Genomic DNA, 14,145 nt, shown 5'->3' with positions numbered 1-14,145 from the left:
GCCTCCTTAATTGATGCCTTATGATCCAAATTACTATATTATTGGATTGAGTGATATGGCTACTGCTTGTTTGCTCTCCAAATTACCAAGTGATGAATATATAATCCCTTTGGAGCATCTGCCCCATGCTATATATGTGTATTTGACCATGCTTATGATGGATTTCTTTTAAGGACTCTAGCTAGATTAGAGGGGAAAAAGTTGCTGCTTTGTTGCCTATGATAATGGATCATCAAATGTTTCCCTTTGTCCCTGGTTGCCTCCTTAATTGATGCATTATGATCCAAATTACTATATTATTGGATTGAGTGATATGGCTACTGCTTGTTTGCTCTCCAAATTACCAAGTGATGAATATATAATCCCTTTGGAGCATCTGCCCCATGCTATATATGTGTATTTGACCATGCTTATGATGGATTTCTTTTAAGGACTCTAGCTAGATTAGAGGGGAAAAAGTTGCTGCTTTGTTGCCTATGATAATGGATCATCAAATGTTTCCCTTTGTCCCTGGTTGCCTCCTTAATTGATGCCTTATGATCCAAATGACCCAAGTCCCTTGCATGATCCCATTTGTCCCTAATGTTGCTTAAGATGAATAAATTCCCTCTAATCACCATTTGGAGATCAAGACTAGTTCTTGATTTCCATTAGCTAGACTCCAATATTAAAAATGTCTCCCAAATATGGAGACAAACATTTTAACATTACCCCAAGTGATTTACTTGTCGATGATTAGATGGTTGGTCGATCACTCGTACACTCGGGGGTGGAGCAAGTGAGGCTTGGTGTGATGGCACAAATATCAATATCTTGTGCATCCTACCTGGCCTCACTTACTCCATCCCTGGATGTTAATATTTGTTTCGACCAACAAAGTATGAGGCATTCCATTTAGTTCATACTAGCTACTTCTTAATTGCATTGGCCTTTCTTCCATTTTAGTGCCGATGATTAAATTGTTTGGTCACTTGTACACTCTGGGGTGGGGCCAGTGAGCCTGGTACGATGGCACAAATATCAATCTCTTGTGCATCGGACTTGGTCTCACTTACACCGTCCCTGAATGTTAATATTTGTGTTGACCAACAATGTATGAGGCATTTATTCCATTTCTCTTTTGCATCGGACTTGTTGGTCTCACTTTCTTCCATTTTCATCATAGTAGGAACTGGATGAAGGACCCCGATGCAAGCGAGCCTGGTGGGTAGAGATGACGGAGCAAAGGAGGAACCGGATGAAGACTACTTTGTATCTTGAAATTGTGAATTTTGTATGAATTAAGAGTTGTATGCAAAACATTTGACACTTGCCACTATATATGTATCTCGATCGGGTTCTAAGTAATGTGATGATGATGTCTATGTTATATCTGTGCAATGTACATGATATTTATATTATATCTGAATGTTGCTGTATATAACCTGTGTATCTGTATTGCTGTCTATAAACTGCATGTGTATAGCAGGCAGAACAAAATCGTGTATAATACAAGCAAATTCTGTGGCGCACTAAAAACCAATTCTGTGGCGCACGCTTTTCTGTGGCGCACCTCAGAACAAGTGCGCCACAGAAACCTTAATTCTGTGGCGCATGGGCAGGTGCGCCACAGAAACCTTATTTTTGTGGCGACGTTTCTGTGGCGCAGCTCCCATGCGCCACAGAATCCATTTTTGGTGCGCCACTGATGAGGCTTTTCCTACTAGTGATACAGTCATTAATGCATGCATGTATCTTCTGCACATCTAATCCTAGAGGGCAGACAAGCTTCTTTGCTTCATACGTACTAGCGATCAATTCGTTCTTTCTTGGAAGCAGCTTCTTTAATATTATCAGCAATTTTTCAAATCCCGAGTGAGTCACACCGGCCTCTGCCTTTCATTTCAGCAATTCCAATATGTTACCCAACTTTTTCTGCCCATCTTCACAACCTGGGTACAACAATTTTTGGTGGTCCTCTAACATTTTGTCGAACTGCAACATCTTCTTATCTGTGCCACAATCTCTCCTTGCATCAGAAATGGCCCGACGAAGATCATTATCACCAGGATCATCTTATTCAGAGAACATAGATCGGTACTGGTCATCGTTATCTTCTTCTTCATCGCCGTCTTCCATCATAACCCCTTCTTCTCCATGCTTGGTCCAAACATTATAGCCGGACATGAATCCGAACCGAAGCAGGTGGCTCTTAATGTCTCTTGAGCAAGAGTAATCCTTCTCATTCTTACATTTCAGACATGGACAACAAATAAAACCTTGCTTCAACGTGTTGGCCTCGGTCACAAGCAGGAAAGATTTCACGCCCTCTCTGAAAGCGGGATCGCATCGGTTACCGTACATCCATGAATGACTCATCTGCACCACAAGTATAATTATGTATCATATGCAATCACCATGCTAAAATTAGTATTGTGCGGACTATATATGTATACGAGAAAATAGTTGCTAACCTTTTAGTATCAAAAAGAGGAGAAATCTTATCAAATAAAATCAAGTGGCATCCTCACAAACATTTCATCAAACACCTCTTGTGCACATGAAGAAAAAAAAGAGCTAGCATAAACCTCCACCTTTCACCACCAAGGAAAAAAATGTAGGGAGGTGGGGGGGGGGGGGGGGGGGCGGGCTATGTATATATAGGCCTGACCCGCAAAGGGGTGCTAGCAGGCCCGCAGAAAGTCTCAGACCCTTTTGTCGCGGGTCGTGCCACGACCTGCGACAAAAGGCCCCGTGCCTCCACCTGGTTTCGGGCGACGTGGCCAGACCATTTGTCCCGACTCCAGACTGGTCCGGGACAAAAGGCCTGGACGAAAGCCCTGTTTTCTACTAGTGACTACTAGTATTAGAACAATGTTATTCCCAATCACAAAATAGTAAATGTACGTTTCGAACACTATCGGCAAACTATGTACAGATGAGCATCATAAGATTTTATTTATAAGCACTTTTGACGAAGTAAAGATGCTGCCCTCGTTATTCACGAGTGTGTGGCTGTGCTAGTTCAGCCTTAACAATGACCGAGACGCTCTACATGTATGCATGTTCGTATTGCGCGTACGCACGGTAGGGTACGCTCGGAAGACCATAAATAAGGCCTAGCTCGAACTCAGGAAGAGAGCAGCAAAGACAGCAGCGTGTCTGCCAAAGTCGAGGTTGCTAGCTAGCCAAGAGAATTTAGCATAGAATCTGAAGCGCCCTACACAATGGTGGGAGCCTCCTCCATTATGCTAGCAATGCCGGTCGTCGTAATACACATTATTATTATATGGGTGATCCAGAGATTTAGTGCCAAGAGTACACGCTCGTCGGCGATGGTGCCGCTTCCGCCGGGACCGTCGCCGTGGCCAGTTGTAGGCAACCTGCCCGAGATAAAGTTGAACAAGCCGGCGTTCCGGTGGATCCATCTCGTGATGGAGAATATGGGCACCGGAATCGCCTGCTTCCGCCTCGGTGGCATCCACGTCATTCCGATCACCTGCCCTAGGATTGCCAGGGAGGTGCTCAAGAAGCAAGACGAAATCTTCGCATCCCGCCCCATCACCTTCGCTTCGGGTGTTGCCGGCGGAGGGTACAAGGAGGCTGCTCTCTCACCGTTCGGCAAGCAGTCGGTGAAGATGCGGCGAGTGCTCACCTCCGACATCGTATCCCCGTCACGCCACAAGTGGCTCCAAGGGAAACGCGCCGACGAGGCCGACCACTTCACACGGTACCTCTACAACCTCGCTGGTGCCGGCACGGGGGAGATCGACCTCAGGCACGTCACACGGCATTACTGCGGCAACGTGATCCGGCGGCTCCTCTTCGGCAGCCGGTACTTGGGCGAGCCGCGGCCTGACGGCGGGCCGGGGCATTTGGAGATGGAGCAAATCGACGCCTCCTTCACCGCGCAGGGCATCCTATACTCGTTCTGTGTGAGCGACTACCTCCCGTGGCTGCTCGGGATCGACCTCGACGGCCACGAGAAGATCGTCAAGAAGGCCAACGCAACGCTCGATAGGCTGCACGACGCAGTCATCGGCCCACGCTGGGGGCAGTGGAAGAGCGGCGAGAGGGAGGAGGTCGAGGACTTGCTGGACGTTCTCATCACGCATGTAGACCGCGACGGCAACCCGTTGCTCACCATCGAGGAGGTCAAAGCACAGTCGAAGGTAATGATTGAAATGTTAATTCATGACGATGAATCTAGTACAATGTATATCTCGGTAGCTACCGGATTCACTAGCTAAGCTAGCTCGATCCCAATCATTTAATTTTGTCATCCATACGTGCATGCAGCTCATCATGCTAGCTGCGGTTGACAACCCGTCCAACGCCGCCGAATGGGCGCTGGCGGAGATGGTGAAGAGGCCGGAGCTGCTGGCGACGGCATTGGAAGAGCTAGACCGGGTGGTGGGCAGGGAGCGGCTCGTGCAGGAGTCGGACATCCCGCAGCTCAACTACGTCAAGGCGTGCATCCGCGAGGCTTTTCGCCTGCACCCAATCGCTCCATTCAACGTTCCACACGTAGCCCTTGCCGACACCGTCGTCTCCGGCTACCGCGTGCCCAAGGGCAGCCATGTCCTCCTCAGTCGGACGGGTCTGGGCCGAAACCCCACCACCTGGGACGAGCCGCTCCGCTTCATGCCAGGGCGCCACATGGAGAAGGGCGTCGACAATGTCGTGCTCACCGAGAACGAGCTGCGCTTCATTTCCTTCAGTACCGGCCGCCGCGGCTGCGTTGCCACATCGCTGGGGACAGCCATGAGCGTCATGCTATTCGGCAGGCTCTTGCAAGGCTTCACATGGAGCATGCCGGCTGGGATGCGGGACATTCCTCTCACCGAGTCCAAGCACGATCTCTTCATGGCCAAGCCCCTGGTGTTGCATGCCGAGCCACGCCTGCCGGTGCACCTCTATCGTCCCGTTAGCCGTGGTTGAAAATATCAGCGTGGGCCGGCGAAATGAGCTTTGGTGGTTAGGTTCTTTGTTGTGAAACCTGCCCATCCAGGTTTATGTCTTGGACTAGACCATGAAAGCGCGTGTTGCTACGCCCGTCCATCTACCGAGAAATGGATAATAGAAGGTACACGAGAATAACTGGTTAGTTCAAACACTGAAAAAATATGGATAATATATGAGTGGCACACTGTAGAAAAATCTAATATGCAAAGATTTTACATATGGCAATTCAAAGCATCACAACGATCGATGCTACACACAGTTTCTTTTGTGCTGTTTAGAATTACTGTTTAAAACTTAGGATACCATTCAACCAAAGAACCCCGAGGACTGACTTGAGGTCCTTCCTGCTATTCCTTCTAAATTTGCTTGGTTGCCTTGTCAAGTCTTGCTACCAGGTCATTTTACATCTGATGGCAATAGCATAACTGTTTTAGAAAAGAAGAGAAAAATCACAAGTGGCTATTCCAGAACATGGCTCTATTGACTTGAGTCCATAAGCATAAACAAAGAGACTTATATATGATGAATAGCAGGTGCTCTGCACACAAAAATGTGAAGTCTAGCAAACACAAGAAGTATGCAGAAAATTTCCTTTTACTGTTCTTGAGAGGCAAACCACACGACTTGTCTGCTAGATGGAGATGTTTCTACATGAACATGATTCACAATACTAACACGGCCGATTCCAACAGCGCGTGCGCGCACGCACACACTTTGAATGCTATCATTGTCAATAATGAATTATGTTGTAGGCAGCTAGATTTCGGAAAACAAAATTGAAAAATAAAGAACAAAAGTCAGTAAAAAGCGAATATGTATGCTTACAGGAGGTCCCATATTGATACGATGATGACCTTCAGTATTTTGTTCTCACCAAAGTATCAATTTGTAGGAAAATAAGCCATGTCTTTAGTATATACAAATTTACTTCTAACTCCAGTTAAATCACATATTATGGGACAACCTAAAGGCTGAAGCCAAAGAAAAACGTCAGATGAAAGATTGAACCCCCATTATTTTTATCCGGTGCTGAGATCATTTTCGAGTGTAAAAGAAAATAGTATATGGACTCAGCTGACAGGTTTATTCTATCTCCTACATTATTGCCCAGCATGCAGCTCCACGCTATGTTTTTAGATAAGGGGAGTATCCCAGCCTCTGCATCAATTGATGCATGCGGCCTCTTATTAAACTTATTCACGCTATGTTGTTTTAAGATAAGCAAATGTTAAGACTGCCCAGATGGCTCGATCAAGGTACCATTTATGTAACATGGTAAACTACTCCAAGCAGCACAACCCATATTCTAAAGAGTTAAGCCTGTTATTTACCCAGCGACCTGAGGGCACTCCCGCGCACGCTTTTTTGACCGTGCGATCGTGGCTATGAACGGTCTGGATGGTTAGTTCGGACAGATTGAACCAATTTACCGATACCCCGCTATATGTTTGCCACCACTGACTTTTTGGCCCCGTTTTACTTTAACCGTAGAATCATTGCTAGGGGTAGAGTGCATCCGGTAGAAAAAGACGGGATCAAAACCATCTTACCTTTTTTTCTCTTCCTCCTCTCCATTGGCCCTCCGTCCCCAATCCAAGCCGCCGTCGCACGCAGGGCTCTCCCTCCGTTCATGGCCTCCTCAGGTCCACACGGGCGCCGATCCTGAATCGTCCCCCGTTCCCAATCGCCGCACGACCACTACTCAACCTACGCCCCTCCCTGCATCTACATGGAGCTGCTGCGCGCGTGGGAGGAGGCCGGCGCCACTCAGAGGCTTGCAGGGCGGCGATGGAGGGCTTCACAGGCCCCCCGCCGCTGTCACTGACATGTGGGGTTTAAGTGAGCTGGGGGGGTTATAAGGAATTACCCCCCAGATCGGGAAGCATCTTGCCAGTGATGGCGCCTGCCGACGCATTGCAATGGTATCGCTAGAGAAAACACTATCAAGAAAAGCTACAATTTTTTCTTGATTCTTGATTTCTGTTGCATCCACTTTCCTTATTTTATTCTATTTTGCCTCCAGTGGTTTCTCATTAAGCTTGTGGTACTCTAGGGTTTTTTTGGTATTGAAGTTGAGGCAATTCCAAGAATCCTATTCGTTGTTGATTTTTTAGTTGACAGGTTTTAGTGTATAGCGTTGTTCTTGGCAGGGAGGCAACCACCGACAGCTTTCCTCCTAAATGATTCTTTATTTTCTCTCTTGTGGTATAGGCACTAGGATCTCACAATAGAAATCTACTGATGGTAAAGAGATTCAGTCATTAATTATTTACAGTTTATTTTATTTCCTGTTTGCACACTGATTTATTGGATTGAAATGAGATCAACTACCTTTTACTTTGCTCCCAGTCGTTGGTGCGGGAACCTAATCCAAGAAATTCTTCAATTCTTTTCCTTTATATGGCTGAAGGAATATATGAGATAATCTCCATCCATCTATTGAGATTTTATTATTATAGGAAGTGTGGAGAGTTCGTTGTACATGTCGGTTGTTCTATAAACACAGAAACATGTATAACCTGGATAGAAAATACAGCTTTTACGGAATAAACAAGGCTGCTATGTTAGCTGGATACAAACAAGCACTTGGTTTTACAAACACAAATAGTAGTATGGGCAGAGTTTGAAAACAAGGCTCCCGTTATAGCTGAACCGATTGAAGATCAAATTAAGCACACTAATGATGTGCACCAGCACCCTCTAAGAATACGGCTTGACATGTGATGTATTAATTTACGACTTCACGATGTTTGTTTTAATTTCCTGACAGAAGGGCGTGTGTGGCATTTCAACTCAGTATTTGTAATTGCTATATCAATGAGCAGATACCTGATATAAATCCTTTTTTAGGAAATTATATCTTCAAAAGTAAAAAATTGCACCAAAAGTTCTTTTGTTCTTAGCTTGATTCGTCCTATATTTCTTTCGCATCCTTTTACTTTGAAAATAAGTTTAGCAGTTCGTTCATGCCACTTATATATCTAACAGCTATATTCTACTCTAACGTTTCAGAGGTAACTCATATAGTCATATAAATAGTGTCCCTAACAGTAAACTGGATTATTGCAAAAGGTTCAGGCGTTCGGCTATTCAAACTTTCTCAATCTTGAACAACGTTCCGCTTTCAACTTCAGGTAATTCAAGTAATGAAAGGGACCAATGTTTGCCAATTCGCTTTAATTTTTTATTGTCTCTCCTATGTACTTCCTTAAAACTGAAGAAACAAAAAAAACTTACAAATAGTATATGATTCGTAATTTGCAGGTAATGAGTAAGGAATTGCAGTTCTTTGCATTTTTTTCAATTCAGCCCGTTTGTGCGAGTGGTGCAACTTGGACTCTATCTTTCAAGGTTTTTGAGTCTCCAAGTCAAAACGAGTCGACGACCCTGTGGCTTGGCGATTAGTCAAAGAAAGTTGTTGTACAGCTCCGCTCTCTCGCTTGCTTTTCCTCCTTTCAAGTGGTCTCGAAGCACACCTTGGCGGATCTATTCCATCCTGATTAGGCATGGCATTTTTCCAAATGGGGAAAGTGGTGGATGTGGAACTGTGGTGTCCATCATGTCGGCTTATGAAGGCTTCCCCTTGAACCGGTGGCCCATGAAGAAGACGTAGCCGTGATGCCAAAGGAGCTATAGGTCAAGCCTCTCTGCTATTATCCCTTGGCTGCAGTCTGGTATTGGCATTTCATCACTCTCTCATGCCAACCATTGAAAACTCACGCATGGACAATGATGAAACTATGTGCAACTGTGTAGTAAGTTATGTACTAGGTGTTTTCTCATTACCAAATTACATTGAATCTACCAGTAATCATTGTTAATAATAGTAAATTGGTATGGTGTTAAAAAAATCAGCTTCACCGGTAAAAGTGAACATGTACTACAAGCATACAGTAGGTGAACTGAAGGAAATAGCTATTATAGGCTTAAGCCTGGCAGCCTGTTTGGAATATGTTCCCAGAATTCTTAAGTTTTTTGGATTTGTAATGGTGTGTGATAGTTTATTTAGGAACCAATAGTGCAATGATTTGCAGCTCATGTTTTTGAATCAATCATGCATCCATGCATCTTACGACAAGAGGGTCTCCTAAGAAGTTGCTGGTGATATTTTCGGTGAAGTAATATTAAGTTAGTTTGGAACTTCATTTGTTATGTAACCCATGGCTACTCTTAGATTAAAATTTTCAATTTATAGGCAATCAAAATACTCCTGGGGAAAATCTCTTTTTCAAATTTCATATTTTACTAGCACAAATGCCCGTGCGTTGCCACGGGAGAACGAAATTTTTTACTCATGGAGACTCTCTTTCTTCTGTTTTTTCTCCTTTGCATATATCATATCTCGCGGCCTCTTCTTCCACTTCACCTCTCTACCCACGTCACTTGTCCTTGGTTTAGCATTGCCATCTCCGCCCTCCTTTGGCCTTGTTGCTTTAAAAGTTTGCCATTGTTGCTTTAAATATTTGCCATCTCACGTAACCTGATGAAATATCAAATAGTGATGCCAAATTTTTTGTGACGTAGTAACCAAATCTACGTAGGTTAGTCTAGGGGGGCAACTCAATAGGAAGTATATAAGCTAATTTTCGCCTGCTTCACCTTAGTACATCATTAATAAAAGTGGGGAAAACGAGGGGCGTTAACTATATGATGAATAGGATAAATTTCTGGTAAACATCAACAAACTTAAAATCCCGAGTTGGTGGAATATTTTAACAACCAACTAAACAATACTACTCCCTCCATCACATTTTAGGTGTTTTAGGTGTCGGAAGTCTAGTTGAAAACATTTTTTAAATATCCATCCTTCCTATTTCGAAAACGCGCCAATGGATCCCCGATCCCGGATCGATCTTAGCCTCTCGCCGGCGGAATCGCGCGCTTGGGCTCCAGCTTTGCACCAGCAGGCCTCCCGCGCTCGCACCAGCAGCTTCCCCGGCGCTCCTCGCAGCCTCGTTGGCCTCGCAGTGGAGCTCAGAGCCTCGCGCCGGCGGGCGACCTCTCGCCTCTTGTCGCGCCGCGTGAGCTCGCCTCTTGTCGCGGGCCCCCTGCTATGTCTTGAGCTGGTAGGTCTGCAACACTTGTTGATTTCACTTGATACTTCACCATAATCTGCAGCACGGGTTGATTTATACGCATCAGTATAGCAGCACATGCTGAAGAGTTCAGAGTCTAATTTTGGAACTGAAGAACGTGTTAATTCTATCAAAATAAGAACACCTTGATTATCTTGCCCCCCACCTAGATCCTTTCAAAATAAGAACATGCCAGGTTATATGCCTCCTGAAAGGTTATGCATCTATGAAAGATAACAACTACTCCCTACTCCCATTTGCAAGGATAAGTTCATACTACACTGCATTCCCATTTGCAAGTTAAGAGGGATTAGGTTTCTTGTAGTTTTGGAAAAAAGTGGTTTGCTGGCATTAGTTTACTACTGCAGCCAGTCGTATTATTGGGATCTCAAAAGAAAAGAAAGACATCAGTGACATCAGGAAAGAAAGATCTCAATATCTTTTATGATTAGAAAGTAGCAGTAGCAATGGCAATGTAAGCAACTAATACTATTGGTCAGTATCTACTACTATTGGTCAGTATGTAGCTGAGTTTCAGAGATGTGGACTTCGCTTGAAGTTATTGTCTCCCCTAACCGTGGCAGAGACAAATAGCATGTGGTATATTGTAGTGGTATCTCCAAAATGAAGTCAACTAACAGTAGATTTTACTCCCCTAGTCTTGGCAGAGACAAATAGCATGGCGTATTTGTAAGGAACAAATCTACCTGGCAGATGCAAAATGGAGTACAGTACTTGTTAGTTAGCTAATGCCATATATGCCATGTACACTTACCAAATTCCAGTTGCCAAAATGCATTTGTCTTGTCTGACCAGTGACCTGGTCATGGATACCAGGCTCGATTTCTTGCACATTCTTGATCTACCCAAGCATGGAGTACTAAATGGCCTCCTTTCTCTGTCTGCATGCGTTGCAAAGTGAGGATATTTAAGTATACAATATTATCCAGATCTTAATAGTGACAAAAATAAGGAGATCTCATAATTATACAATATGCAAAGTGAGGATTGTTTTGCACTTTTGCTGCTGTATATTCCGCCATATATCATCAATAACAGTGCAAGCTAGCCTTAGAACAACATTACATCACCTGCACAACGGTACATCATCTTTGGGCCATTCCGTTTTAACAACAACAACAACAACAACAACCAAGCCTTTCAGTCCCAAATAAGTTGGGCCATTCCGTTTTAGCAATACAGTCTAAATAATCCCACACGATAACACATAGAAGAATGTTTACCTCATCTCTCATGTCCTCGACGACACCTCTGCTATTTCCTAAAACCTCGTCCAGCCCTCCTAGTATAATTCTGAAAGCATCAATCTACATAAAGAAACACCAATTTAAGCGATCAGTCTAAATATACCTCGAATCCATTACATTTGCCACAGGTAAAATGTCAAAGGAAATTAAAGAACCAATGAGCAGATAAGCATCAGAACAAAAAAAACTAATATGGTCGCTACGGTCTTAGCATATAATACTTGTATTAGATAAGAATACATGCATTACTTTGTCTCACTAATAAACCAAAAAGAAACATGACTGTATGAGGTAGTATAGAATAGTTAAATGGTGCAACAATAGATGTACAACAACTGCATACTCATTTGAAAAAATAAATACATAATACGACAAGTTTGAGCATCCACGTGACAAGGGAACTGAAGCTTTCTCACATGTACAACAACTTTTCTTTATAATTCTGATATACATGCCAAGCACAAACTTGTTGAGTAGTATTTGGCCAGGCTGCAGCCATTGCACTACTCAACTGAATAGATTGATCTATTAAAGCTACCGCTGGCTGTTTCCATGCATGGCGATCTTAAAACTCTCTAACAGCCACTTAAACGACTCAAATGATTCATCATAGAGGAAAGTTGCACCAAAATTAATTGTTTGCCTGTGATGATTCACGCCAAGGAATAATGTCAATGGCCTGCCATATCCATTTATCTTGTATGTTGTGTCTAGACAGAGCACATCGCTGAAGTAGTTGAAGTCATTTCTAGATTTTGGATCTGCCAAAAAAAGTTGGTTAGCTTGTCATCCTCATCAATATGCACGGTATAAAAGAACGAGGGGTTATCCATTTGCATAGTCTGCAAATATTTCAATATGGCTCCACCATCGCCAGGTTGCATCGTCTTCATGCGCTTTGAATGGAGATAATTCTTATAATCTGCTAGGAGGAGGGAAATATTTCGAAGGAAACCAACTTGTCTCACAACAAGATCACCAGTTGCTTTTGTAGTTGGTGTCACTACAGAATCATCTGACAGTTCTGTTTCCCCAGACTGAAGTTCCATCAATATCCTCTGTGACCTTAGTATATGCATCGTCGAAGGAGGGTCAGCTGATGATTGTGCTCTTCTTTAAAATCAGTGAGTCCATATTTACACTCTAGTGTGATTTTAATAATCAACCGTGCTGGACAGCCAATTCTTATATCTAACCTTGGCTTCTTGGCTTCCAATGAAGTCTTATCCCTGTTGTAACCCTCTCTTGAGCACACAAAAGTCCTTACTTTGGTAATATTTTCAGTAGATTTATGCGATGTGCTTTTTCGAACACTAAAACCAATATGCCCAGCATATTTATTGTAGAATTCATATGATATTTCCTCTCAAATTCCATGTCCACCTCAGGAACCAGCTTAGCAAGCGAAGCCTCATCTATAGGTGATTCAGTTTCTATCATTCTTCTCATTTTCCCCTGAAGAACCAAGCATAAATAAGTTCAGTAACAAGAAAAAAGGAGGCACATTTAATTGTACCAGACCTTAACCAGTACCACCATCATAAGATGAAAACAGTAAACGGGTCTACATGCTTGGGCCACAAAGTAAAATTTCAACTCTGAAAAGATCTATTTTTTGATGGTTTAGGTACTTGTGCAACTTGAAAAAATTCACCACAACCAACTGGAATTAAAGACATTGCAAAGGTGAGGGGTAAAAGATGTTATTACAGATAGCAAATGATCCATGTCATATACAGTAAGGTAAAAGTAAATTGGTGCGTATCTGTGCTACATGATATTGTCCCCCATACTTTATCCAAGTACTGCAAGATCCTAAGAGAGGAACCCTCTAATGTCATTATCCCTGATGAAGATGGCTAGTGCACCAGCGTATCCTCACCATTGCCTCTCTGAACAGTCTGTTTAGTTTCACTAAAAGGTAAGGGAAAAATCATTTGATAATAACATGCAAGTATCTAACGACATTGACCTACAAGTGCTTCAGAACTGTAGAGAAGGCAGTAGAGAGATAATGTAAAGCTCAATTACTGTCTAGTTTCTACAGACAACGTGCAGAGTACCATCATGGTATGTCAATATGATAATGTGCCAGAAAACGAAATTATCTTCCATCCGATTTGTAGCTATATTCAAAATCAGCACAAGAACTTGAAGTTTGGCATGTTAAAAAGCGGTGCTTGAACCTCGGTGTGTCACAATCAACTTTGTCAATTCACAGATTTTAAAACAGGTGTACACGTACAGATTGGTGATCACAACTTCTTCCATCACGAAGCAAAATTTGAAATTAATCTAGCACAGATCAGGAACATCACGATAACTAATATGTTGGTCTCCATTCCAAGAAAATTTTCCGTCTCTCTGGTTCCATGGTTCGGGACTTACCTCCAGACTGCTGGGTGATGAATCCAATGGAGGCGGTCGGCAGCGAACTCCTGCTTGAGAAGGAAGGGCGGGCTGAGGTGAGTACCGTGGGGACGAGCTTCCATAACCTCGAGGTACCACGCGCCCTGCATCTCACACCACCGTGCAGAACCTCGTGTGTGCTGAACCAACTCGCCACCGGTAGCGCCCCTACCGGCAAGACGGGGGTTCCTTCACTCCAGCCGAAGGAGGTACGCGGCGCCGCCTGCCGGAGATGGACCGACAAAGAAACGATAACCTAGATGTGATGCGATTCTGTTCGTTGTTTGGTCGTGAGTGGGGAGAAAGAAACGAGTCTGTGAAATTGGGCCAGGCCCATAAGGGCCGACGAAATTGACGAAGCGGGACGATGAGAACGGGAGGTACGCGCGTGCGGAACGGGTTTGACGACGAAGGGTTTTGAGGACGACGAAAGTAGGGGGAGAAGGGGA

The 14,145-nt window shown here is 43.8% G+C and overlaps 1 protein-coding gene and 1 pseudogene across 1 annotated transcript; one reads left to right on the top strand and one right to left on the bottom strand.

The window, feature by feature from the left end:
* Window positions 1-3,236: 3,236 nt before the first annotated feature.
* Window positions 3,237-5,032, top strand: LOC127306207 (tyrosine N-monooxygenase-like). The gene is made up of 2 exons (XM_071822415.1): window positions 3,237-4,151; window positions 4,279-5,032. Exons 1-2 carry the CDS (start codon window positions 3,237-3,239, stop codon window positions 4,918-4,920), a joined length of 1,557 nt encoding a protein of 518 aa, XP_071678516.1. The 3' UTR covers window positions 4,921-5,032.
* Window positions 5,033-9,559: 4,527 nt separating this feature from the next.
* On the bottom strand, window positions 9,560-13,806 carry LOC127306208 (protein FAR1-RELATED SEQUENCE 5-like; annotated as a pseudogene).
* Between the last annotated feature and the right edge of the window lie 339 nt (window positions 13,807-14,145).

Source organism: Lolium perenne, chromosome 6 (genome assembly GCF_019359855.2).
Source record: "Lolium perenne isolate Kyuss_39 chromosome 6, Kyuss_2.0, whole genome shotgun sequence".
NCBI classification, from domain to species: domain Eukaryota; kingdom Viridiplantae; phylum Streptophyta; class Magnoliopsida; order Poales; family Poaceae; genus Lolium; species Lolium perenne.
The sequence above is the reverse complement of the archived record's forward strand: the minus strand, read 5'-3'. Positions and strand labels throughout refer to the sequence as shown.

Bases quoted from the DNA above. Each gene is read 5' to 3' on its own strand.
- LOC127306207 (XM_071822415.1), top strand. From the start codon at position 3,237: ATGCCGGTCGTCGTAATACACATTATTATTATATGGGTGATCCAGAGA. The intron at 4,152-4,278 runs GTAATGATTGAA...ACGTGCATGCAG, and splicing joins AGGTCAAAGCACAGTCGAAG to CTCATCATGCTAGCTGCGGT.